The 27,831-nt window shown below is 38.6% G+C and overlaps 1 protein-coding gene across 1 annotated transcript; it reads left to right on the top strand.

Annotated features, from left to right (window-relative positions):
• Positions 1–323: 323 nt before the first annotated feature.
• LOC127453947 (calsyntenin-3-like) lies at positions 324–26,779 on the top strand. The gene is made up of 19 exons (XM_051720778.1): positions 324–619; positions 1,490–1,556; positions 7,884–8,006; positions 10,286–10,496; positions 10,816–11,024; positions 12,339–12,488; positions 13,231–13,416; positions 14,524–14,811; positions 16,581–16,693; positions 16,940–17,099; positions 18,449–18,508; positions 18,739–18,887; positions 18,969–19,117; positions 21,416–21,642; positions 22,377–22,538; positions 24,215–24,360; positions 24,559–24,694; positions 25,045–25,229; positions 25,326–26,779. Exons 2-19 carry the CDS (start codon positions 1,490–1,492, stop codon positions 25,473–25,475), a joined length of 2,871 nt encoding a protein of 956 aa, XP_051576738.1. The 5' UTR covers positions 324–619; the 3' UTR covers positions 25,476–26,779.
• The last annotated feature ends 1,052 nt before the right edge of the window (positions 26,780–27,831 follow it).

Raw genomic sequence — 27,831 nt, 5'->3', positions numbered from 1 at the left:
GTACTGTGCACGAGCTTAAAGATGTCATACGTAGCCAGCCATCACGGTGATTAATCGGGACAAGTAAGAATCATACTATGGTGAACCGTTAGGTCATAAATATTAATTAGGTTATGATGACGTTGCTTGGTTCTTGAAAATGAATTGGTCAGTCGCTAAATCGCGATATTGCCTTCCAATAGGCACGGCCTGGCTAATGAATATTAATTAAATGTGTTCTTACCCTCCAATGGCGATCACTAAGACTATGAATATTAAGAAACAACCCTTCACCATAGTAGGGGTGGTAAATTCGCTTATCGCGAGTGAGTGCGGAGAGCAAGAGAGACGCAGTGTGGGCGGGTTAAGAAACTGCTAGAGGGAGGAGATACCGTGGCTATTGCTCCGTCTTTTTTTCTCACGTTATCCACCGACATCATTGGTTTCTTGGTATCTAATCTTTAAATTCCGGTTTCAATCCTCCTCGCAGTTCAGATAATTTCGCGAGGCAAAGGAGCCCCCAACGGTCCACCCGCTGCGTTCGCTGTGCTCGTGTGTCGGCGGGCATCAGGCTGTCAAAGTGTGAGTGTGTGACGGATGCTGAGAGGAGACTGAGAAGGGTACCATCTAACACCTCACGGTAACGTTACATTTGATCCCAAAATAATAGGTCTCATTTACATATTACAATTAGGACTGGGGTTATAATCCGCTGTCTCTGTTTTGTAGATATGCGATGAGATGATGATTTCGAGGCGCGTGAATGGACCTACAGGCTTAAAAAAATCGATGCATGTTTGTCGCATATATGTGTGAGCTATAACATTGAAAATCCCGTCCTCTGCCTGTCATCTAAATTGTCAGCTTTTAATCTTCATTTAAAAATATATTGTTTTACGTAAACGACAGATAAATAGTCAATGTATTTTCATCTGTCTGTAATCAAGATGGGCAAAGCAAGGGCAATTAGTTATTCCGTTAACAAACCTGTTTTCTTAAGCGAATGTGATATCCGCGTGCGCTCACACATTCGCGAGGATACACCTGCGCGCGCGTGTGAACGAGGATGCGCACACTTATCAATTTCACGCATACTCATGTTATGTCTTAAGTATGAAGCTTTTATTAGAACTGTTGATTGTCAGTGGTAAAAATACTCTATATAATATTCTAAATAAGTCGACAAACTGTTTTAGATATGAGTCTATCCTCCTCGGCCAAACTAGGCCATAGCTACAAAAATGATGTCAAGGGTATTAGGCTACATATCACATTCGCATTTACATAGAGCAGAGCATTTGTCTTAACTAAAGTTTAAAGGAATGCTAGCAAAATTGCATGTGAAATGAGAATTCAACCCCAGTGTGGTATTCAAGGTGATATGTCTGTCTCTCTGTCTCTGCGCTCATCTGTATGTCCTCTTTGCTCTATACCTTAAACTGCTTGATATCAGGTTAAAGCATGTATTTTCCTTCTGTTCTTCCCCTCTGCCTCTACCTTCCTCCCTCAGATGGCCAGAATGAGTTTTCTCTCCTTTCTCCTCTTTTGCTTGACTTCAGTTGCCCATGGCAACAAAGGTCAGTCTCCTCCATCCTTTTGAATGTTGATATTGAGCAGTGTGTTGATGATTAAGTGCGGATGAGAGGGAAATGCACTTACAGCAGATTTTCATGCACCAGTTCATTCATTATTAATTTAATAATGTCACACTGTATGTTATGTGATGTCAATATTTTGACTGTTCTGTTCAGATCAGTATTACAGTACTTTTTATAAGGTGTATGCTTCCCCTGTCTTAAATGCATGGGTTAATGGGCTAGTTCACTCAATATAAAAATTCTGTCATCATTTACTCACACTCATACACTCTAAACCCATATGACATTCCATCTTCTATGGAATACGACAGGAGATGTTAGGCATTCTCAGTCACCATTCACTTTCATTGCATGGGAAAAAAGATCTTTTGTGTTCTACAGAAGAAAGAAAGCCATACCGGTTTGGAACAACATGAGGGTGAGTAAACGTTGACAGAATTTTCCATGTTGGGTGAACTATCCCTTTAAATTCCAGATGGTAGGCCGTATCTCAAGGTGACTTGAGAACAAATCACATGATGAAGAAAAGTGAAATCCAAAGAGACTGAGATAAGAAAAAGAGTAGAATGATACACTGAAAGAGAAAAGGAAAAAGGAGACAGAATAGATGATAGGTAGTGACAGAGATATGTAGACTAACTGATGGAGAGAGAGACCAATACAGGAAAATTTGGAAATGGGCAGAAAGAGTGGGGAAGGATGCACATAAGATAGGTTTTCTGAAAGAGAGAGAATGAGAGTGAGAATGAGAGAGTGTGAGGTTGACTGTCTTGTCCTTGAAGAAAAGGGTGAAAGCTTATCTATTCTTGTCTCTGCTATTTTTAGGGACGTTGAAAACTGGAGATGCTATTTTTCTTAATTTACGATTAATAATTCTCTGTGTGTTCCAGAGATGCAAAGTGATGTTTCTCAGTCTGTAATCCGAAGAGTAATCCAGTGGTCTGATGCTCAGATTAATGTTATATGGCTGAGTGAGGGATGAGAGGGAGGAATGTAGGCGTGGGTGGGTGGGTGAGAGAGAGTGGGATAGGTAGTAAGATAAATGCCCAAAAAAGAGAAGGTGAGTTGAAATACGAGCGTGAGGTGGTCAGCTTACCGTCATGCATTAAAAAACCTCAGATTTACAGACTGTTGTATGTGTTAGTGGTCAGCGCACACACTGCTACAGTCTACTACACTGATGTGCTTGGTAACATCTAAATTAAATGGTTTTATGCCAGAAATAATCAGAATCAAAAGAATCAGAATGAGCTTTTTTGCCAAGTGTTCTCACGTACACAAGGATCTTTTTTTTTTTTTTTGGTGATAGGAGAAACAAGTGCACACAGAACATTACAATGAGACACAGAATATAAAACAAGGTAAGAGTATAAATAGACATACAAAATAGGACATATAACAGAATGGCATATTTACATGTGCAAGTGGTAATGTATGTGCAAGGTAGGGGTATGTACAGTTATTGAATTAAATATGTGAATTTACATATGCACATGAGATATGTATTTATATTATTGCACTATAGAGGAGTCCTGATGCAGTTTAATTGTTCATGAGGAAAATGGCCTGAGGGTAGAAACTGTCCTTGTGCCTGGATGTCCTGGCGCTCAGTGCTCTGTAGCACCGGCCAGAGGGCAACAGTTCAAAGAGGGAGTGGGCAGGGGAGATTTCCCCTGAATTCCTTTATCATCTTCACTGTTTTGAGCGTGTTCAACTCAAGTTTGTTGTGACTGCACCAGACAGCCAGCCGATCAACCTCCCATCTGTATGCAGACAGATCGACATCAACAGATTGGGGTGGGCACGGAGAGCTGGGTCAGTTTGGTTGAGAGAAGATCAGGCATGATGGTATTGAAGGCTGAACTGAAGTCCACAAATAGCATCCTTGCATAAGTCCCAGGTCTGTTGAGATGTTGCAGGATATAATGCAGTCCCATATTGACAGCATCATCCACAGACTTGTTTGTTCGGTAAGCAAACTGAAGGGGGTCCAGCAGGGGTCTAGTGATGTCCTTCAGGTAGGCCAAAACCAGTCTCTCAAAGACTTCATGACCACAGACGTGAGAGCAACAGGTCTGTAGTCGTTAAGTCCTGTGATTTGGGGTTTTTTGGGGACCGGAATGATGGTGGAGCGTTTGAAGCAGCAGGGAACTTCACACTGCTTCAGTGATCTATCGAAGATCTGTGTGAAGATGGGGGCCAGTTGGTAAGTGCAGACTTTCAGACAGGCAGGTGAAACACCATCTGGGCCTGAAGCGTTCCTAGTCTTTTGTTTCCGAAAAACCCGGCACACATCCTTCTCACAGATCATAAATGCAGATTGAGTAGCAGGAGGGAGGAGGAGGGGGGTTCCAGGAGGTGTTGGTGTGTGTGTGAACTGCGAAGTGAAGATCAGAGCAGGTGAGGGGTGTGAGGCTGGGCTTTTCATCAATTAGTTGACTCTCTACAGAGCGAGGGGGAGGTGTTTTGTACTTGGTGAAGCTTTTCAGGCCTTTTCACATAGATGCAAGGTCGTTGGCTGAAAACTGTTTTTTCAGCTTTCCAGAGTAGCTTATTTTAGCCACTTTGATTTCCTTAGTCAATGTGTTCCTGGCCTGGTTGTACAATATTTTATCCCCACTTCTGTAAGCATCCTCTTTGGCATGACGAAGCTGTCTGAGTTTTCCTGTAAACTATGGTTTATCATTATTTAATGGTAAATTATGTCCTAGTTGGGATGCACATTCCCTCACAGAAACTGATATATGGTGTCACAGTATCTGTGAGCTCGTCCAGGTCTGTGGCTGCAACCTCAAAAACACTCCAATCAGTGCAGTCAAAGCAGGCTTGTTCCAGCTCTGCTTCATTGGTCCATCTCTTTACAGTCCTTACTACAGGCTTAGCTGATTTTTGTTTCTGTTTGTAGGTCAGAAGAAGATGAACCAGACAGTGATCAGAGAGTCCTAAAGCTGCACGTAGGACAGAGCGATATGCATACTTTTCAGTGGTGTAGCAGTGATCCAGTATGTTTCTGTCTCTGGTGGGGCATGTGATGTATTGTTTGTATTTTGGCAGTACACGGGTGAGGTTTGCTTTGTTAAAATCGCCAAGAATAATAATAAGAGAGTCCGGGTGTTGTTGCTCCATGTCTGTGTTGTGATCAGCCAGCTGTTGCAACGCTGCGTTCACGCACGCTTGTGGCAGAATATAAACACTCACCAGAATAAACGAGGAAAACTCCCATGGCAAGTAGAAAGGCTTACAGTTGATGAAGAGCGCTTCTAAATTAGGACAGCATATCTTCTTCAATGCAGTTACATCTGTACACCAACTTTCGTTGATATAAAAACATGTCACTGCCTCTCGTTTTCCCTGATGATTCCGCAATGCGATCCGCTCTGAACAGCTGGAAGCCCGGCAGATGAAATGCACTGTCCGGGATGGCTTCATTCAGCCAGGTTTTCGTGAAACACAGAGCAGCGGAGTTAGAAAAGTCCTTATTTGTTTGAGTGAGCAGAAGCAATTTGTCCGTTTTGTTGGCAAGGGAGCGGACATTCAGCAGATGAATCCTAAAGCCGCGTTGATGAAGCTTCACAAGCGCGCCGGCTCGCTTCCCTCGCTTGTGTCTTTTGGATCGCTTGTAGAGTACCGCTGTGCCTCCAACTAAGATGTCTAATAAAACATCCGAATAATCAAACACCGGCAAAAAATTAGCAGGTATGCTCTGCCAAATATTCAGCAGTTCATCCCTGGTGAAACTGATCAGGAAAGAGTGACAAAAAATATGACAAACAAACAAAAGTAACAAAAACACTAGAGAGCACACCGAAGCAGCCATCTGCGGCGCCATCTTGTCAACATTCAGATATTATTTAATATCACTGAATCAACCTGAATACATTAGGTTATTTAAACAAAACAAATTTTATGAGTTAGATCAGTTGGAAATAGCTCTTTAAGGTTAAAATTGAAGGTGACCACATTTTATAGTATACTATTGTATATTCCAGTGTTGTAGTTTTAAAGTCGAAGTGTGTAATTTGTGCACCCCTAGCACCACCAAATGGAATTTTAAAAATAATTCAAATTTTAAACAGGTTTTCTGAAGGCTTTGCCATTGTGCCATTTGTTGGACAAGCAGATAGTCCCTCCCCAATTGTTGCAATGCCATTGGTTCATTGTTACACTTTCGGCCTATTTTAACATTGAAAAATTACACACTTCAGCTTTAAAGGAATGTTCCAGGTTTAGCTCAGTCGACAGCATTTGTGGCATAATGTTAATTACCACAAACAATATTTTTGACTCGCCCATCATTTATTTAAAAAATAAAAGAAGCAAAAATCACGGTTACAGTAATGGGCTTACAAAGGAAGTGAATGGGGCCATAAACATTAAAGGTCCTGTAAGCAGAAAATGTTCCTTCTCCTTGAAAGATATCACTGAAATAAGTGTCCTGAGATATCTCACCGGTCTGTGACAACACTAGACTGTGTAAAATAGCAAACAAATATGTGACCGCGGACAAGTTCTTTGATCAGCCACTCAGAAGTCTTTGATGTGCTTTCTGCCTGACCATCATTTTTCACATTATCATAGTGTAGCAGTTGAAGAGGATCATTCAGGTTTAATGACATATTCAGATTCATAACAGCTGATGGTGTTATTTTGATACTGTTTTTGACAGCCGCTAGGGCTGTGTTTTGGATAGACGGCTCAGTCTCGTGAATGTTCCAGAACGGCTAAAATCGCTTACAGCACCTTTAAAATACAAACAGTTTCAAAAGTAAAACATCGTAAGACGTCAACTTTATCCTTGTTAAAATGATTCTAGTGAGATAAAATCACTTACTGACCATATCTGTGCAAAGTTACACTCACAGAGCACTTTATTAGGAACACTACTACACCTATTTATTCATGCGATTATCTAATCAACCAATCATGTGGCAGCAGTAAAATTCATAAAATCATGCAGATACAGGTCAGGAGCTTCAGTTAATGTTCACATCATCCATCAGAATGGGGAAAAAATGTGATCTCAGTAATTTGGACCATGGCATGATTGTTGGTGCCAGATGGGCTGGTTTGAGTATTTCTGTAACTGCTGATCTCCTGGGATTTTCATGCACAACAGAGTCTAGAATTTACTCAGAATGGTGCCAAAAACAAAAAATATCCATGAGCGGCAGTTCTGTGGACGGAAATGCCTTGTTGATGAGAGAGGTAAACAGAGAATGGCCAGACTGGTTTGAGCTGACAGAAAGTCTTTGGTAACTCAGATAACCACTCTGTTCAATTTTAGTGAGCAGAATAGCATCTAAGAATGCACAACATGTCGAACCTTGAGGCGGATGGGCTACAACAGCAGAAGACCACATCAAGCACTTTATTAGGACTATAGTGTTCCTAATAAAGTGCTCAGTAAGTGTATATCCAGTATTACAACTTTGTTGCCTTGACTACGTTACACCGTAACCCTGTTAGCAATTTTAAAACACTAAAATCACGTTAACATGTATAATGTTTCCGTCTTGTGGATATACTTTTTGAACAGTGTGTATTTTAATGTTTATAGACTGGCACCATTCACTTCCATTGTAAGTGCATTACTTTAACCACGCGTTTTACTTTTTTTAAATAAACGAGGGACGAGTTGAAAATATTCTCTTTGGTAATTAACATTATGCCACAAAGAGCTTAACTTGTATTAAACCCAGAACATTCCTTTAAATATATATATATATATATTATTCATAGTTTGATTCACTGAACATTTTCCACAGGAAATTTATTTCCTTCAGCTGAACCAATTTTCATTCATTTTTAGAATTTAAAAAAGCTTTTGATTGAGAGTGAGATTTGTACATTGAGGTCTTTCTCAGAGTGTTCACGGAGAGCTGTGTCTGTGTTTGAGTGATAGGTGCAATATACTTCACGCTGTGTGATCAGGCCAACAAATCTCTACACCTAATTTCTCTGCAAAGCAGTAAGGCGTGGCATACTGTGTGTTTATTTGTGTGTGTGTGTGTGTGTGTGTGTGTGTGTGTCCGTCACTCACTTTCGGTTAGTGTGGATCCCCATATTGGTATTTTTTGTAACTAAACATGCAAGCGTTATGCTTATGTACAGCTGGCCAAACCATTGCACCATCTGCTGCTAATGTAATTTAGCATAATTCGACTTATATATGTTTGTCTTTGAATCTCTGCTCACTCACCTTCATAATAATTAGTCTTGGCCAAAAAATTTTTTGTTTATTTTCAATCACAGATTGTTCTTTTGGATCTCACACCCTGCCCTGCTTTTGTCATTTTTCATTCTCAGCCAATAAACACAAGCCATGGATCGAGACGGAGTACCAGGGGATTGTCATGGAAAACGACAATACTGTCCTCCTCAACCCACCTCTGTTCGCCCTGGATAAAGACGCACCACTGCACTATGCTGGTAAAGATGATGATAATTACTAAGATAATGCCATCATATTAACATGTATCTAATAAGTTAGTAAATGGGTTAGTAGTCAACTGACATTTCAAACAATCACAAAAGTGCCCTGCAGTGTGACATTCTATACTTCATGTAAAGCTTCATGTTTTAAACAGCATTTTTTTTCTTCTAAAATTATAATTTTTGCAAAAATTAAAAATTGTTACGTTGTTGGGTACAGCACCTAAAATATACACTCTTCCTGTGTTTCCGCTATGATTTTTTCAACAGCAGTGCTGTTGAGTGCGCATCCACAAGCCTGCAACACCGGACCCGTATTAATGCGTGTTGGTCAAAGAATAGATTAAAACTGGGGTGTCAAACTCAATTTCAGCCTGGGCCGCATCAGGGTTTGTTTGTGCCCTCAAAGGGCCCTTTGAAAATGTGGCACCAGCACCTGCTTTGGTAGCACCCATGCAAATCATTTAACATGTTATGTGCAATGAAATGCACATTTGACAGGACAGCATTGATTTTGAGGTTGGGATGCAGATGAAAATTATGATATTAACAACAGTAACATCTGTGGAAAGAATGGACACCTAATTTTTATATGGCTAAATTGAAATATTCTGATAGTGTGAATAAGTTGGGTCTTCTTTACAGATTCCTTTCTTCAGGCTCCTACTAATTAAACTACAGTCATGTCTTGGAATTTCTTGAATTCAAATCAGAGAGCATTACAAGGGTACAGATTTTATACAGATGGAAAACTGATAGCTTGGTCCATAATTATGAAAATGCACCATAGTTCTTCTATTGTATCCATAGTTTTAACAATTATATTTGTAATAGTTCATGGTAACTATAGGTAAAACCATGCATGGCTCCTCACTACCATGGTTTGTAACTATGGTTTCTATATAAAGAACTATGGTAATTTTGTAATGAAAAAACAGCAGTCTAAATACATTTAGGAAGTTTTTCTGCCACAACTACCATAGGTAAGACTGTACAGTTAGTGTTACTGCAGTAAATCCATGGTAAAGTTTTGTAAGTGTTGTGATCTGAGAATTGAAAAATTTATGTTTTCTCCTGTTTTCTTTGTCAGTACAGTTTAGAATGCGGGGTCTGTTTGTTTTAAACTAGTTTCATCACCGAGACATAAGAGTTTTGCAACAGACAATTCTGTACCACATTCAAACAGGTTTTCGCAAACCCTGCCGCGTATCTCACTGGTTCACAAGTGCATATAAAATAGTCTGTTGTTCGGTTGAGACCAGATTGCGAATTACCACACCTGCTCTGCACTCGTGCTGCTTTACCCATGATTGAGCTGTGTTGATAATTGACCCGTGTAGCGCTGTTTCATTCCGCTTTTGAAGCGAGCAATATGTGCTCCAAAACATACAGATGACGGGGAAGGCTCATTTATATTTACGAGGAAAGCGCTAACTGATTGTTCAGTGAAACGTTGTGATCCCCTGCCATCCTACGTTAAGAAATGAGCTTGCGGGCCACTTGAAATGAAGCGAGTTTGACACGTGTTGTTATGCAGTGACGTCACTGTGAGTAAGTGCGTGAGTAAGTCACTATGTGTGGTGGGGTCACTTTCGCAGTGTAGAAAGTGCACAGCCGATGGGGGCTGGCAAGCATTATGTTGCGTCAAGAAAATTTAATTAACCATGTGAAATCACAACAGCGGCGCTCATAATTCAGCAGTGGTGCAGCACCGCTGCAGAATGCATATAGGGAAAACACTGTTCTCCTTTATAGATTCTAATCTATGTAAACCATGCTAATCTAAAATCTATGTTGAATAAAAAAGGCTTATGTCCATATTATGTCAAATACCCAAATACATATAAGCTCTTCTGCTTCTAATGTGAAGACTAGTTAAGATGAAAGGCATGCTTTTTCATTCATTGTAATGGTGTAATAGTGTGTTGTTACATGCTTGTTATCACATTATTACTAGTTTACAGGCTATAGACAAGGGGTTGTTGTAAGGGTTTTATGGGAGAGGGGTGGGGGGGGGGTGGGGGGTGACTATTTTGAAGCTTCAGGTAGCTAGTTTTGGAATTACACATTATGTTTACACAAAATACACAGGGAATAAAGATGACAGACCTCCCCCCCACCACAGGCTGAGCTAACATTCACAGTGCCGTGTCATTTGTGACAGCAATTTCTAAACACAATGCTGTTCATTTCATTTAAATGAGGGTTTTATACAAAAGTTGTTTTTTTACTACAGACTTGATTTTTTTAACATTAACTTCTCTCTCTCTTTTCAGGGGAAATCTGTGGGTTTAGGGTTCATAATGGACCAGGTGGTTCTGGTACTGCACAGTTTGAAGCAGTTGTGTTGGACCGCTCCACTGGAGAAGGTCTAGTTCGGTCTAAAGAGCCCCTGGACTGTGAAAGTCAGAAGGAGCACAGCTTCACTATCCAGGCTTATGACTGCGGTGAGGGTCCTGATGGCACTAACAGCAAGAAATCCCACAAGTAAGAGAGACTTCAGTTTCTGTCTCAACTTTCTCACCATCTTTGTATGATGACATACCTCCTCAGTACTGCCCTCTTCACTTTACTTTATACTTTTTTTAGATAGATATGTTGACATACGTAATGTGGCTGCAATCATAGCCTAAATTTTTTTTTTAACAATTCATTGCCCAGTGTATCATGCTGTGCAAATGACAAATAACTAAACTTGACTTTCCAAACTTGACTAATTAAAAAAAAAATCCAAACACGTTTTTTGGTTTTCTGCTGGTTTGTATTTTCCTTTCTAAATTGTGCTCTTAATACCCTTTCTTCACAGAGCCACAGTTCATGTTCGTGTAAATGATGTGAACGAGTTCTCTCCAGTCTTCGTGGAGCATCGATATGAGGCGTCGGTGCCCGAGGGTCGTTTGTTTGATCGTATTGTGCGGGTGGAAGCAGTGGATGCTGACTGCTCCCCTCAGTACAGCCAGATCTGCTTCTATGACATCACCACGCCAAATGTCCCTTTTACCATTGACAACGATGGTGAGACCTTTAACTCTTTACTAGGAAAATAAGCTATGTGTAATGTTTGTCAATTGTGTCAATTTTTCAATGTTAGAACACTTTCTCCAATGCCAGCTTAAAGGTGCTGTAAGCGATTTTTTTCATTGAAAGGTATGCAAAAAAATGTCCTACTCTCTGAAAGATATGATTGAAATGCAGTAAGTGTCATGAGATATCTTACTGCTTTCTGTGACAGAACTAGACTCTGTAAACATCAAACAAACATGTGTCCACGGGCCGCGGTCTGTGACGCTTTCTGCCTGTCAGTCAGTTTGCGCATTCTCATAGTATTGTAGTTGCAGTGAATTATTGAGGCTTAATGCCATTTTTATGCCATTTTGTTCATAACATTTGTTAGTTGAGGGCGCTATTTTGCTGCTGTTGTTTTTGAAAACCGTTTCTGCTCCTGTCGGTCTCAATAAAGCTAATTTGGAAACTTTGGAGTGCGGGGTGTTGGAAAAAGGGTGTGTGGCTAATCCAATGGCTCAGTTTGTGGAAATTCCAAAATGACTAAAATCACTTACAGCATCTTTAATATCCAGAGACAACAACAAGCCGTTTGTAGGTTGATTTCCCCCGAAAAGTGTTAACACTGACTCGGTGGTACTATAAAAACATTGCTCTGTTTGTTTGAGCATCCTAACCAGCCTGACACAGCAACATTGGCTCAACCAATGAGTTTGGGGCGGGTCTATCTGTGTGATTGACCAATGGAAGATGAGTGAGTGTTTGGGGAAACCTGTTTGAAAACAATTATTATTTTTTGCAATAGTGTTTGGTATCAGTAGTGCCGCAGAAATTACACACTTTAAGTCAGATCATAACTTACAATCTATACTATTTGTGGCAATATGTTTTGTTATTGTACAGAAATAATGTAAAACGCCTAGCACTGATAAAACCCAGAACTACAGTTCACCATAGTTTTTCTCCATAATGTTGCATCTAGTCTCACCAAGCGCAGACCTTTAGTATGCAAATCATTTTTTTATCAAAAAGCCAGAGATGACATTTTAATATTCAGCAGGTTTTTTGGGCAACTTTCTGAACAGCCCAGAAGGAGAGGCGATCAATAGCCGACATTTTGTAACATGACAAATTCTGACCAAAAAGGAGCTCTGCCTTGTTTTACTGCTTTGTTTGTTGTCTCTCTCTTACTTCTTATTGTGCGTATTTCTATTACAATTCTATATGGTCTGCCTGTGCCTTTCATATCTTCGAAAGTTCTCTTCAAAGTTCTGGATGAATAAACCTCTCTTTCTCTTTTTCTCTCTCTCTCTCTCTCAAACTCAGGGAACATAAAGAATACTGAGCCACTGGACTCAAAACACCAGCATGTCCACACTTTCTGGGTGACAGCCTTTGACTGTGGGAAGAATCGAGCACAGGCTGATGCTCAGGTCAAAGTCACAGTCAAACCTTCCTGCAAGCCAGGCTGGATTGGTAATTACTCAAGCTCATTTAACGGTGGCAACAGAACTTTGATAAAAGACACAAATGTTCAATAGTGACATTTATTAATAATTATTACAATAAACAATTCTTTCGCCAAGTAATATTTTTCATTATCCTAACTGTCTGTGGTTGCCAAACAATGTAGCATATCTTGGCATATTAATATAAAATTTGTAGGGGGCCTAGGTAGCTCAGAGTATTGACGCTGACTACCACCCCTGGAGTCGCGAGTTCGAATCCAGGGCTTGCTGAGTGACTCCAGCCAGGTCTCCTAAGCAACCAAATTGGCCCAGTTGCTAAGGAGGGTAGAGTCACATGGGGTAACCTCCTCGTGGTCACGATTAAGGGTTCTCGATCTCAATGGGGCGCGTGGTAAGTTGTGCGTGGATGCTTTGAGGCTTCGCAGTGTCATGCACAGCGAGCCACGTGATAAGATGTGTGGATTGACTGTCTCAGAGGCAACTGAGATTTGTCCTCCGCCACCCGGATTGAGGTGAGTAACCTAGCCACCATGATGACCTACTAAGTAGTGGGAATTGGGCATTCCAAATTGGGAGAAAAAGGGATAAAAAAAAAAAGAAATAAAAAAAACAATATATATAATTTGTGGTCGAAGGTTTGCATGGCTGCAATGGCTTCGAACACGGCGAATCCAATTAGAATTTAGAGTCGGTACTATCCGTTTTATAATTAGACAGTAGTCTATTATATGTGTGTGTTTGAATTACAGGATGGTCAAAGCGTATTGAATATATTCCTGGCTCCGGCAGTATCCCTCTCTTCCCGAACCTACACTTGGAAACGTGTGAGGAGACGGTTTGGAATATTCAGGCTACTGTTGAGCTTCAGACGGGTCATATTGGGAAGGGCTGCGACAGGGACAGCTACTCTGATCGATCTGTGCGCAGGCTTTGTGGTATGTTTGTGAGCCACACCAATTGCTGGTCTGGGAAATTTTTAATAGTTCATCCAAAAATGAAAATTCATCATTTACTCACCCTCATGCCATCCCAGATGTGTATGACTTCCTTTCTTCTGCTGAATACAAACGAAGATTTTTAGAAGAATATCTCAGCTCTGTTGGTCCATTCAATGCAAGTGAATGGTGACCAAAACTTTGAATCTCCGAAAAGCAGCTAAAGGCAGCATAAAAGTAATCCATATGACTCCAGTGGTTTAATCAATGTCATCTTAAGCGATCTAATCGATTTTGGGTAAGAACTGACCAAAATATAACTCCTTTTTTACTGTACATCTTACCATTGCAGTCTCTAGGCACAATCATGATTTCAAGATCGATTACACTTTGACGCGTGCGCAGAGCGCTAGATGGAGCTAGGAAGTGTAATCGAGCTTGAAATCATTATCACCAAGGAGACTGCTGATATCAAGGTTTATAAAGAAAAGGAGTTATATTTTGGTCTGTCTCACCCAAAACCGATTCGATCTCTTCAGAAGACATGGATTAAACCACTGGATATCTTCTTTGCTGCCTTAATGTGCTTTTTGGAGCTTCAAAATTTTGGTCACCATTCACTTGCATTATATGGACCTACAGAGCTGAAATATTCTTCTAAAAATCTTTGTGTTCAGCCAAAGAAAGAAAGTCATACACATCTGGGATGGCATAAGCATGAGTAAATGATGACACAATTGTCATTTTTGGGTGAACATTCACTTTAAATTATTTTAGGTCTTAATGTAATAACGGGAGCAGATCCTTGTTCATGAGGATTACCACTGATTAGGCGAAAATGCAGTCTGTTGAGGACTAGGAGTTTATCTGTTGCAGTCTCTGTTGACCAACTGTTCATTTCATTTATAGCAGATGGGAAAATGTCTGATAGGCACATAGCCTATTTTATCCCAAATCACTCCCAAAGTTCTCCACAGTTAAACCATAGAATGCAAATCCTCTCAAATGAGCATGCACTTATGTCCATAGTTCTCAGGGTTCATTCACTGTTGAAATTTCAAACACCAAATCAGTAATCTGTTTTCTTATGTTTTGGTCTTTTTTCAGGTGCTGTGAGGGGTGAAGTTGACCTTCTTCCACCCCCATCTCCTGCAACCAATTGGACCGCTGCGCTGCCAACTCTGCCATCCTCTGATTCATCCCTGGTCTTCTCCTTCAATGGCTCCACCCATGTTGCTGTAGTACCTGATTCCGTTACTTCAACAGTATCTGGTGACCACTTCACACTGCAGCTTTGGATGCGAAGGGGAGGGGCTAACACACAACCACCAGCCAATCAGGCGAGAGGAACCCGTAAAGGGGAGGAGACTATTGTCTGCAGTACTGTAAAGAATGGTCAGTCAGAAATTTAAAACTGATAACAGGATGTGATTTCACAATATGTCTTTTATTTTTTTATTTTTTTTTTAAATTCTTTATTTTGGTGTAGCAGCATATACATCAGCACTTATTTCCAAATGGAAGTAGTTGTATTTTTTCTCTGCCATCCAAAAACTTTACAATTTGGGGGAGGCAAAGTTCATAATAATCCATACTGAAGGGTGGTAATTAAGGGTTCTTAGTCTGTGGTAGAGACTGTGGGAGAAAGCGTACAAGTTCCCAATGCATGGTAGGGAAAAGGTGTGCAAGGGTAGAGAAAAAAGGTATGCGGGCTCTCTGGCCGTGTATAGAGTATGTACTTAAGGGCTAATACACAAACAAACGAGTAAATAAGCAAACAGATAAGATTACAACAACCTTAAACGGTAATTTGTTCAATACCTCCACAAAATCTGATCGTAATGGCCTTACATATTCGACCCACTTGGTCCAGAATTTAATAAACACATTTTTCTGAAGATGAAGGGAAAAAGTAATCTTTTCCATAACATAAATGTAATTTACTATATCCATCCACTCTTGTATTGTGGGGGGTTCAGGAAGCAACCAACTCCTTGTGAGCACTTTTTTACCAGCAGATGATAAAATACAAAATAAATATTCATCAGGCCTTCTTGCCTGGAAATCATCATTTCCTAAGAATAATGTGGGAAACTGCAAAGGCAGGACAGTGTTAAGTATGCTTTCCAATGCTTTATGAAGCTCTGCCCAGAAAGGTCTTATCACTGGGCACTCCCAGAATATATGCCAGTGATTGGCTCCCCCGAAACCCACACTGTCTCCAACATTTGGTATCCTCAATATTGGGTCATCAAAGTCTGTTTTATTTTTAATGTTATGTTCAAAATGATTAAGTATTTGAAGATATCTAAAAATCAGATTTCTCAAGGCAATATTCTTTCTTCAAGCTTTCTAAGTATTTTAAGTGTCCCTTTTTTTTAAGGGAATAGAATGTTGTTATTCCTTTTGAGATCCAGGATTTAAATCTATGATCTATTCTATTAGGCTTGAATTCAGGGTCATAGGCACACCATTGAATTATTTGTAGTTTATGATCTAGTTTATATTCTTCTCTTATCGTATTCCAGATTTTTTGGGGGGCTTTTGTCCTTATCTATAAATCTTCCCAAATTCTTATGTGCTAATACTGCATGAATTAGGGGATCATTCATTATTGAAAGTTCAATATCTTTCCACCTAGCATGGTATGTTGGGTTACATATATTAATTAAGGGTTTAGTCTGAGCTGCATAAAAATAATCCCTAAAATGGGGTAATGCCATTCCTCCTTCCTCCGTTGGGAGCTGTAGAGTTTTGAATTTGACCCTGGGTTTTTTCCCTTGCCAAAAAAATCTGGAAATAATCTTATTCAATTCGGGCCATTGTTTCAAGGAAACTTCTACAGGGAGTGCTTGAAATAAGTAGAGATATCGTGGAAGGATGTTCATCTTTACAGAGTCAATTCTATGACTGAGGCCAAGGAAAGAGATGGAATTCCATCTATGTATGTCACCTTTCATTTTTGTTAAGAGGGGGTCAAAATTTATCTCTGCCAGTGTTGGGATTTCTTTCGGTAGATGTATTCCTAAATATTTCAGTGAGTTCTGATCCCAACACAATATGTCTTTTAATTTATAATTTTGTACAGTCAAAGACTTTTATCGTAATAATTATGAATGGTGTCTGATTTTAAGTGAGCTGATTTGTGTTGGTCTCATTTCTAGATGACTCGTACTCTCACTACTCTGTATCGGTACATGGCTGTCGTCTCTCTCTCTTCTACTGGCCAGATGTGTCTGCCGCTAGGCCTGTCAAATTCCTTTGGAAACTGGAGCAGGTAAACTAGACGTGATGGGAATTCTTGGTTACTTCAATTTTATACACTAAAGAATATCTAGTTTAAAGTATGAGGGCCAGCTAGCCAGGTCTGGCAGACGATTTTACAATATGGGGGGTTAAACAAAGAGGTCACGCAATCACAGGAACACAAGAACTGGCTTTTTCATCTGTTGTTAATGTGTCTTGCTTTAGAACGTATAGTATACTTGCAAACTAAAACTTGCTGATCTTTAACCTCTGACAGGTGTGTGACAGTGAGTGGCATCACCTGTCCCTTAGTGTGCAGTTTCCCTCTGTCACTCTGTATGTGGATGGTGTGACCTTTGACCCTGCTCTCATCCATGACAATGGAGCTATCCCCAACCCTGCACCACACCAACGACTGGTCATTGGAGCATGCTGGGGTAAGTTATCAATCAGTCGTATATAGTAATGGGAATCATCTTTTTTTTTAATACATATTTTTCTTTACTTTTAAATAATTTTTTATACAGATTTTGCATGTTTAACAAAACAAAATAGAAAGTTAATATTCCCTACCCACTTGGTTATTGTCATCTCAGAAAAAATAAAATAAAAAATATATCTACAATAACGATTATATACAGAAAGGACATTAACATGAAGACACACACACACACAAAAATAAATAAATAATAATAATAATCACACAACACCACAATGAGAGAATTGTCAGTCTGCTTATCAGTTGAAAAAAAAATGTCTTATGCTTTAAAGGGAAAAATGTATCTCTTTTATAAAATTTGGGGTTTATTTTTGGAATTTATAAATAAACATGACTTGCAGTTAGAATAGAAAAACATATATTATTATTATTATTATATCTATTTTCTTTTTATATATATATATATATATATATATATATATATATATATATATATATATATATATACATAATTTATGTATGAAATATAGGAGAAACATAATTTTGATTCCACGTAACATTTGCGGTTCCTTAACAATTCCATTAATAATTCTTATATTGGTCCTACCTACAGTACTGAGACAGTAATTAGCCTGATTTAAGTCACACAAGCCTCAAAGTTTACATAAACGGATTACTCGTGAGTTTGAGATTGATTTGGGAGTCTTTTTCACTGATTCATCAAAACGAACCAGCTCATAAGAGTCATTCTTTCGCAAATCTTTCTCTTTTATTATATTCAATTCAGATTGCAAGCTTACTTATAACTCAGCTAAAACATTAGTTCTTTTGCCATGAGGTTATATATTCCTTAGCAGAGTAATGTCCACATCCATGGAAGAACTCAGACATTCAAGAACTGTTGAAGTAACCGAATGTTATGAAAATAATTCGGTTCCAGTATTCTTTTAAATGGGACCAGTTCTAAATGAGATCTCTTGATGGTTCTCAATTCCTAACCCTAGTCATATGTGACAAATCTTTGAGTTGGTGTGAAAAGGAGCAGACATCTTCTTTAGTCATGTTCTTTTCTTAGGCTGTGCATGTTTCAATTAGCTATTAATACTTCTGTACTCATCAATTATTCAACTAAACGGAACCATTCTTACACGCTGTGGCACTCACTTAATTTGTGTGTGAGGTAGAGAGTTGCCCAAGCTTTTAGTCTCCTGCTGTTTGGCTGACTGTGTCACCTAGCCTGTGTTAATCACCCCTTTAAACATCCTTATCACAGCTGATGTTTTGACACTGGACTGAGGCTTAAAATGAATAAAATTACTATTGCTTCCTTTCTCCATTCTTTTGCAGAGTCAGAAGAGAAACCGAAAGACATTGTGAACAACACCATGCCAGAGAGTAAAGACACAGGTGAGGTTCACACCAGTTTGTTTGTGGATGAGAAAGTGCAGTATGTATTAACCAAAAAATATTGCTTTTGCTTGATGTTGCATTAATGTTAGGTGTCAATATAAGTACAAAATTACTGCCTTTAGCCTGCGTAACATATACAAAATGACTGAATGCATCTTTAACGTTCATTAAGAGACCATGTATTGATGCATATATAATGTATGTGTATTTTCATTTTTGGTCCATAGGGAAGTTTATCAGTGGTTACAAGGGATTGTTGTCAGGGGTAACGGTGCGTCCAGGAAATGTGGAGCCACACAGTGTGGTGGAGTGTCTGTATGCTTGTCGAGAGGGGCTTGATTTCGGAGACCTTGAGACTTTGGGCTCAGGCATGAAGGTACTATAAAACTACTTCAGGTTATATTCCTTTAATGTTTAAACTAGCCTAATTTTACTAACTCCAGCTTCTCTTTCTCAGGTGCATGTGAACCCTAGCCAGTCTGTGCTGGTGTTAGAGGGAGATGACATTGAAAGTTTCAACCGTGCCATTCAGCAGGTGACATACAGGAACTCTCTACGATTTGCCACCCCTGGCGTTCGTCCTCTGAAACTTACAACTTCTCTCAGGTAAATAAACCATTCACATGCTAAAATAAATGTAAAATGTTAATTTCCACTGGCTCAGCATATCTAAAGTCTCATGATTACAGACTGTATATTAATTTGCATTTTCTCAGAAAATTGGCGAACAGTAGGTTTAGTTTGTATTTGACTACCTAAGTTGAAATAAAATAATTGCTTCATCCAAATTCTTAATTAACCCTTTAAGGATCGGCTTGTCATTTTTGTAATGCTATAACTTTTGATTGCTTTATCGTATCAATACAAACTTTTTCTCAGGTACAGTTGACATGATTGGGAACAAAACAAATGCAGTTTTTCAGAGCTACCTTATTTACCCCCAGAGATATATAATGTCAAATCAGAAAAAAATAAGAAAAAAAGTAAATTTTTTGCTCAATTTATTTTAAAATTATTTTGTATTTTTATTTCTCAGCTGTTTCTTAGGCTGAGAGTCTCTGAATTTATCATAATCTATATCTTAACATTTTTTGAAAAGTTTCCTTTACAATGCTACCAAACACCTGACCCTCGTTGTTTTTTGTTTTTTTGGGGGTTTTTTTGTCAAGTTATAAGCCTTTAATTTTGGGCATGCCACTGAAACAGGAAATCTTTAAAAACACCTTCAGAGCTTAAAGGGTTAAACAAGTACAGTGTAACCATGAGAAACAACTTTCTTGGTAGTTAGGATTTACACCTATACAAAGAGTCACCTGGCTCACATTTCTCTGCCATTTTTTTATTTTTAATTTTTCGAAACTGACAGCTCCTCAGCTTGTGTAGCCTTTTAGGATAGCAAAGTGTCCTCTGGTTGCACTTTTCAGAATCTCAGCAGATGCAGTGTATCATCCGGGTATTATTTGCCTACTGTATAATAAATACAGAGTTTCCGGATATACTACTCATTTGACATAAGGATTTTGAAGAGACTGTGTGCATTATTGATTTCACTTTTTTATTTGTAACTAGTAGCACCTAAGAAACGTGCAAAAACAAATTTCTAGAGCAAATAGTTTTCCTAAAAATGAATGTCCACATATGTGGACAGCGTAACTAAGTTGTGAAATTTTAAATAATACCAATCTATAGCAAGTCCGATTTTTAAAATCAAATTGTTGATTGTTGGTTATTTATGATTTTGAGAGGTTACAGATATTACATCAGAAATTAGCATAGTAAATTCTGATTCAAAGTAATGACCAGTATCATCCATTCACTGCCAACCATGTTAAAATAAAATTATACATATATTTCTGATGTCATGACATGACATTTCTATGTACTGATTACCATTGTCCCATGTCTACCAAAGATGTTGAGTTGTCCAAACATCATTTGCAGCCTGAAACTGAACTTTTGGTTGGATTTTAGGAGTGAATGCACGTAGCAGCATATAAACATTTTTGCAACATTTACGAGCTTTTGGATGAACCCTTTGATTCTCAATGTGATAATGCACAGTAAGTATAGGATTTCTAAGGAAAAAATGCACTAAAGTATACATCAGTGTACATAGTGTTTAGCAGCGTGGTGTTTCGCGATAAATCACTGAAATTTAAAAAACTCTATATCGGATTAAACTAGAGACTCTAATCTTTGACTCAAACAGGTTTCGATGTAAAAACTTAATTAGGTTTTTTACCAGATGTAGTTTTGTTGACATTTCTCCCAAAGACAAACACTGTGGTCGGCACCATGTTGTTTTGTCCCTTTACTGAGAGCCCAGAGTCTTCTGAACTGAGATCAGTCAGTTTAAATGAAATTAAATTATGTGTTGCGTATAGCAAAGTCAAAATACAATGTCCATGCATATGTACGCGAGGTCGCACAAATTTAAGCTTTAGGAAAAATGCTGTAGGCAAAATAAAAATGAAAAATGGTTAGTAACAAAAAAGATTAATAAACATTACCAGTTATACAGTAGTTGCAGTGAGTGGTTGGTTTGGTGTTAGTTAAACAGAAAACAAATAAATAATAATAATTCTTTTTTTTTTTTTGGCAAGCATGTACATAACAGAGCTTTCCTATACTATTACCAGATAACAAGTCAAGTGGTCGTAATGACCAGCTGTAGCAGCATCCATGATAAGCCGGAGATAAATTTACCAGCTGCTCACAGTGACAGATTTATTGGCATGCGTACATGAAATCATGTGGGCACGCATGGTTGTACAAACAGTAGTGTAAATGCACCCATTTTAATCATCTGTTGTTAAGTATCTAAATATTCTCATAACTGCTTTTGTCTGGTTAGGTCCAACTGTGCTGCAGTGCCCTTTAAATCATGTTTTTGTCATTCTGCAGGTGTTTCAGTGAAGAGAGCTGTCTCTCTCTCAGACAGCTGGAGGGTTACCTGGTCGTGCTCCAGCCTGATGCACCGCAGATCTCTCTCTCTGGTGTTGGACCACACTTGGCCCGGCCAGCCGCTGAATTTGAGGGCCCTCAAGGCGTCCTCTTGTTTCCTGAGCTCCGTATTGTCTGCTCCTTGTCTCATGCTGTTAACACAGCTGCACAGGGCATGGAAGGAGGCGGTAAGCTTCTTAAAAAAACATCTCTGAACATCTGTACCTTAAACAGTAGTCTGTAAACTCACAGCTTGATGTACAACCAATGAAAGAGCTTTTAGCCACAAATTATTCAGTTCATTTATTCATAGAAATGTATCTAAACATCAGAATATGTGCCACCAGCATCACCAAACGGAACTGATAAAACAATGACCTCGGTCTTCCATTGGTTAAAAACAGATAGTCCCGCTTCAAACTCACACCATTGGTTAAGCCAGTATTGCTATGTCAGGTTGGTCGGGATGCTCAAATGAACAGGAATGTTTTGATAGTGCTATAGTGTTCGCAGTTTTTAGGGGAAATCAGCCTATGAATGGCTTATTTATAGTTGACTGCATATTAAGCTGGGAAAGTATTTTAACATAGAAAAATGAGGCACTTCAGCTTTAAGAACAAAAGACCTGCAATCTAAGATATTGTTTTGTGGTTCCAGGGGTGAAGCATAGATACACTAGATAGAAATCAAGGTCAAGTTCCAATCTCTTTGTTTATCACAAGTGTACTATGTTATCGTAGAAAGTGAGAGCAAAACAAGTTAACCTGTACTTTACCTTTTTGCTCTGTCACTTCATCCTGCTCTCTGTTATCTGTAGTTTTAGGCTTATGCAATGAATTAAACAGAACTTTGCTCTGCTCTCATGTCTTTGTTATGGCCAAAGGGTAGAGAATAATTCTGCTTTTCTCTGTCTCTTTATCAGCACTGATGTCAGATGCTGTGGCTCACACTCTGGATGGGTGTGAAGTCCAGCCCTTGGGGGAGGAGCTAAACCCAGAAAGGGAGGGGCTTCTGGTGGACATGGAAGCATTAAGAGAGAGGGGGTTAGACATCATAAACACAACAGCCTACATTGCCATCACAGGTCATTTGAGTTTTTTCATTTAAAATAATTGTGTAAAACCCCTTATGAGGAAAAATGTATAAACAATGGGAAAGTACAATTTACAGTGGCCCAAAAAAGTATTTGAACACTTAAGTGCATTAGATAACAAAATATCAAACAAAGAGGCACCCTCAAACAAATTATGCTAGTCCTTTTCACTTTTCTGTCATTTTTTAAAAATAACTTTTAATGAACTGGTCATTGTTAATGGATGTTTGAAGTCAGTTCCCCTTAAGTTCACACAGTGTCCTAACAGAGTAACAGGTGTAGTTTATCACATTAAAGGTGCTTTAAGCGATTTTAGCAGTTCTAGAATTTCCACAAGCTGAGCCATTGGATTAGCCACGCCTCCTCTTTCCAAAACACAGCACTCCAAAGACACCAAATGAACTTTATTGAGACCGACATCGAGCAGAATGTGTTGTCTAAAACAACAGCAGCAAAATAGCACCCTCAACTGACATGTATTGTGAGCAAGATGGCATTAAAATGGCATTATGCCTCAATAATTCACTGCAACTACAATACTATGAGAACGCGCAAAATGACTGACAGGCAGAAAGCGTCAGAGACCACGTCCCATGGACACAAATTTTTTTTTTTCTGTTTACAGTCTAGAGCTGTCACAGAGAACAGTGAGACATCTCATGACACTTATTTCATTAACATCTTTCAGGGAGTAGACATTTTTTTTGCATACCTTTCCATGAAAAAAATCGCTTACAGCACCTTTAAATATGGACATGTTCCACTAATGTTTGACAACCAGAAAGTGTCCAAATACTTTTTGTCTTAATTTTTTAACAATACATTTATTTTGTTTTCAACTTTATACCGAATATATATATTTTTCTGTATAATGTTTAACTTGAAACGTGTTCTCTTGGAAATAAATTCCACTTTTATTATATTTTTAAAATACACCAATCAGCCACAACATTAATACTACCTGCCTAATATTGTGTATTACCCCCCCACCACCACTTTGTCAGTTCGAACCAGTCTGGCCATTCTCTGTTGATCTCTCTCATCAACAAGGTGTTTCATCAGATGGGCTGGTTTGAGTATTTCTGTAACTGCTGATCTCCTGGGATTTTCACACACAACAGTCTCTAGAATTTACTCAGAATGGTGCCAAAAAAACATCCAGTGAGCGGCAGTTCTGCGGACGGAAACGCCTTGTTGATGAGAGGTCAACAGAGTATTGCCAGACGCGTTTGAACTGACAAAGTCTATAGTAACTCAGATAACCGCTCTGTACAATTGTGGTGAGAAGAATAGCATCTTAGAATGCTATTCTGAGATGCATGTTGGCGCTGTTTTGGCGGCACGAGGGGGACCCTACACAATATTAGTCAGGTGGTTTTATATTTATTAATATTATGAATAAATAAAATAATGAGTAAATATTACAAAATAATTAAATAAATATTTAATTAATATATACTATATACTGATATTTTAGTGTGGCTTAAACGTCCAAATACTTTTTGCAGGCACTGTAAAAGCAATTAATGTATGTTCTGTTAATTCTGCAAGTAATGAATGATAAATGTTACATTATTTTAGCAAAAACTAGCCATGACCACATTCTTATTTATTTTAATAGGAAGTAGAGAAAAAACAACAATCTATTTCTTACTTTTTCGTTTCAGGAGCGGAATCCATTTCTGTGTATGAGGACGTGTTGCGGTCCATTCGCTATCGGTTAGCAAAGGGCTCGGCCCGTTTTGAAAGAAGGTTCCGTCTCTCATGCTCAGAAATGAATGGCCGGTACACCAGCAATGAGCTCACACTGGAGGTAATAAACACTGAAAGCATGATACTGATACTTCACCATGACCCACACCACACAACACCACACTAACCCAATACACACACTTCCTGACAAAGAACACCACTGAAACTTTATACTTCAAGGGACTCAAGCTCTTAAATTGATACATAATTAAAAAACTCTCTCTCTCTTTTTGCTTTGCTTTCTCATGCACTCACTCAGGTGAACTTCCTGCACAGTCTGGACAGTCTTTACCATCCGTCTCACCTGCTGGCATCTCAACAGCAGTTCCTCCACCCATCCCACCACACTGGAGAACTGAGTGGACACACACTTCCCAACCCACACCGCAACTCTGGTACTTGCCCATGTGTTCACACACACATAGCCCCCCCCCCCCCATATAAGTACATAAATCTAATTTTCCTCCTTGGCTTTTAAAGGGAAATTTTTTCCCTGAGGTCCATTCTAATAGTGTAATGTTAGTCCAGTTTTTTTAACTGAAATTTTCCACCATCTCTTCTTGACCTTTAGAATTCAGTGGTTCTGTATTGGGAGTTCTAAAATGTACTGTATGTTTTCATAGTACAGTGAACTATTTTATATCAAAAGATCAAGAAAAATGTGATTCCTCTTGATATGACTACTTAAAAGAATTATAAACAATAAAGAATAAACACAGTCTCTCTCATCTTCTCACACACACAGTTGTTCCAGGGGCTGCAACTGTCATCATCATGGTTTGTGTGGGTTTCTTGGTTGTTATGGTGATTCTTGGTGTCTTCCGCATCCGTTCCATCCACCGTCGTGGTGAAGGAGCAAGAGGCGGAGGCAAAGAAGGCAGTAACCAATGGGATGATTCTGCCCTCACCATTATTGTGAACCCTATGGAGGTATGAATCCAAAAGTACAGGACATATCAGCATTATTGGTAATGTGTCTAGTGACTCATGTTATTTATAAGTCTCTCTGTTTTTATTCTCTCTAAGTCATATGAAAACCGCATGGGCATTGCGACAGATATGGAAGGAGAGTGTGATGATGAGGAGGAAGTAGTGGATTCGCCTGATGAAACCAGTGATGACCAACGAATCATCATCAAGAAAGAGGGAAGAGACTCCACCCCCAGACGCTACTGAGCCATTTAGCTACGTCCACATAATCAAAAAACAACCACTCACAGAACATACAGGAATTACCACTAAAATGTTATACACACACACACAGACACACCGTCAAAGTAAATAAAAAGTCTATTACATAATTATTGGATCTCAACCTATGAATGCAATGCTTCTCTCTGGAATGTTCGCTCACACAAACGCAATGCACAGTGCATATCCTCTTGCTCAAATGTCTGACTAACATTGTGCCATTTTCGACCCAGATCCCAATATTTATAAATGGCACAATTATATAATGCATTCATTCATCCTACAACCTTATCAATTGATGTGCTCACTACACTGTATCAAACACAATGAAAACACTGTAAAAGTATCAACTCATATCAGCTAATTGACTCAGACACATTGTTTTAAAATTAGGTCACAAGTTACAGCCTTTTTTAACAAATGTAATGTCTAGTACCCAATATATGGAGTCCAAAACTCAACCATTTTAGAAGCTGTTTTTCCTCTGCACAATCTATCTCTTTATACATTCCTCTAACAAATTTACATGTACAGATATAGAGGACTAGTCAGTAATAATGCTGTTTAGTAATAGTGAGTGACAGATTACAGGTAGGTATGAAATTGCTTTCTTTTAAGCATCACAGTACCAGAATTATTACCTTTACACATGCACACATACACAAATCTTTTGTGTACCTCTTCTCACAACAAACAACACAGTACAGTGCAATGCCCTCTGCTGTTTCAGAATGTTAGCTCAACACGGGCAGTTTTGATTGTACTTAAATGTATGTAAATACAAATGACTACTACTATTACTTTCATTTTCAGTCTTTTCACTTTCAGATAGGCTAGTTATTTTTTTCTAAGATCTCTATTGATAATATACAGTGATAACGACAATGATAGTATTAGTAATAAGAGCGGTAATGATTGGCTTGATGAATGTCTATTTATTTGTGTGTTAAATTGTGTTATTTAAAAACTTGTTAATATCTGAATCACAGTGCAACAGAAAGGCACATTGTTGTTATGCCTAGAACACTTTCACCTCCATCATGCCATCATCCCTTTCAACATGTACACTTGTCTAAACATTTCTTCTCTTTTCCTATCCCTGTCCTCTCTTCCTCTTTATCCTTCCACTTTCTGATGCCACTGCTTTTTGGTTTCTGAATGTACAACTGTGCTGCTCTTCCTCCTTCCAGCTCGCACTCTTCTCTCTTTTCCCTTGACTATTTCTCTGTCTGTGTTAGTGTACAGTGGAAACCTGTCAGTAAATAAAGGCCTGTTGTTTTGCAGTGTGATATTAAGAATGGATAACACTGAATTAAAACAATATATTATTACAATGGTTACCATTGGGACAATGAACTATACTTATAGATACAATGCCATGGATAATATGATTGATTGTTATTGATAACCGTCTGAAGAAATATGCTGTTCAAAAAATTCATAATAAAAACACACGGATGACGTCAGCATGTGGTCTCTGGTTTTAGATGTTGGTGCGTAATTTGTTTAAATGTGCACTCACTATTGTTTTGTTTATGTTGTGGTCAATATGGCAGTCATCTTTGGATTTACACTGACACCAAGCAACACGGATAGAGCATTACATACGCAGTGCTGTCAGTCGATTTAATTGCAGATTTTGAAAGTGCTGAGATTTTACTCTATATATACTTATTTTCCTGTCAAAATGCATTTATTGCCTTTTTAGGGAAGAAACCAAAACAATATGTAACAATATAATACTTTATTAACATTTTCTAAACAAAGCCTTCCACAGTATAAAGATAGAAATGCACTAAAATAGCACCAATTTTAGTAACTTTAAACATTTCCCAAAGTCTAAGTGGGAGGTTGACTAATTGAAAGAACATAGGCTGAATATTCATTGCAATAGGCACTAATTCTGATAAACTCTAATCTTCCACAATATTAATCTGCCAGCAGACTGTGGCTATCTGCTTTGCTACAGCAATCATGAAGCTGTTTTCACGATTCTCGTCAGGGCGTCAACCCCACCATCAAGTGCTGCTTTGAACTCCACATGAAAAGCGCTTGCAAACAACATCTCATTCTGCATTTTCGTGATAGATAAGATTTGATGTGCTTCTGTGGTAATTAAATTGCACCTTTCATAGGTTGAAAAAGTCCTATTTCAGCTTGTATTGTACAACAAATTGCTTTAAGAGGTCCTTTCTCCATTATTTAATCTTTTTCGTTTGTTTGTTTGTTTTGTTTTGTTTTTTGCAAGAGACAAACATATATAATGTACATATTGGGGGGATACGAAACAGATCTTCACAATTTCCATACAAATATTAGTGTGAATGTTACAAATCGGTAT

The sequence above is a fragment of the Myxocyprinus asiaticus genome, chromosome 16 (assembly GCF_019703515.2).
Source record: "Myxocyprinus asiaticus isolate MX2 ecotype Aquarium Trade chromosome 16, UBuf_Myxa_2, whole genome shotgun sequence".
Classification (NCBI taxonomy): Eukaryota; Metazoa; Chordata; class Actinopteri; order Cypriniformes; family Catostomidae; genus Myxocyprinus; species Myxocyprinus asiaticus.
The sequence above is the reverse complement of the archived record's forward strand: the minus strand, read 5'-3'. Positions and strand labels throughout refer to the sequence as shown.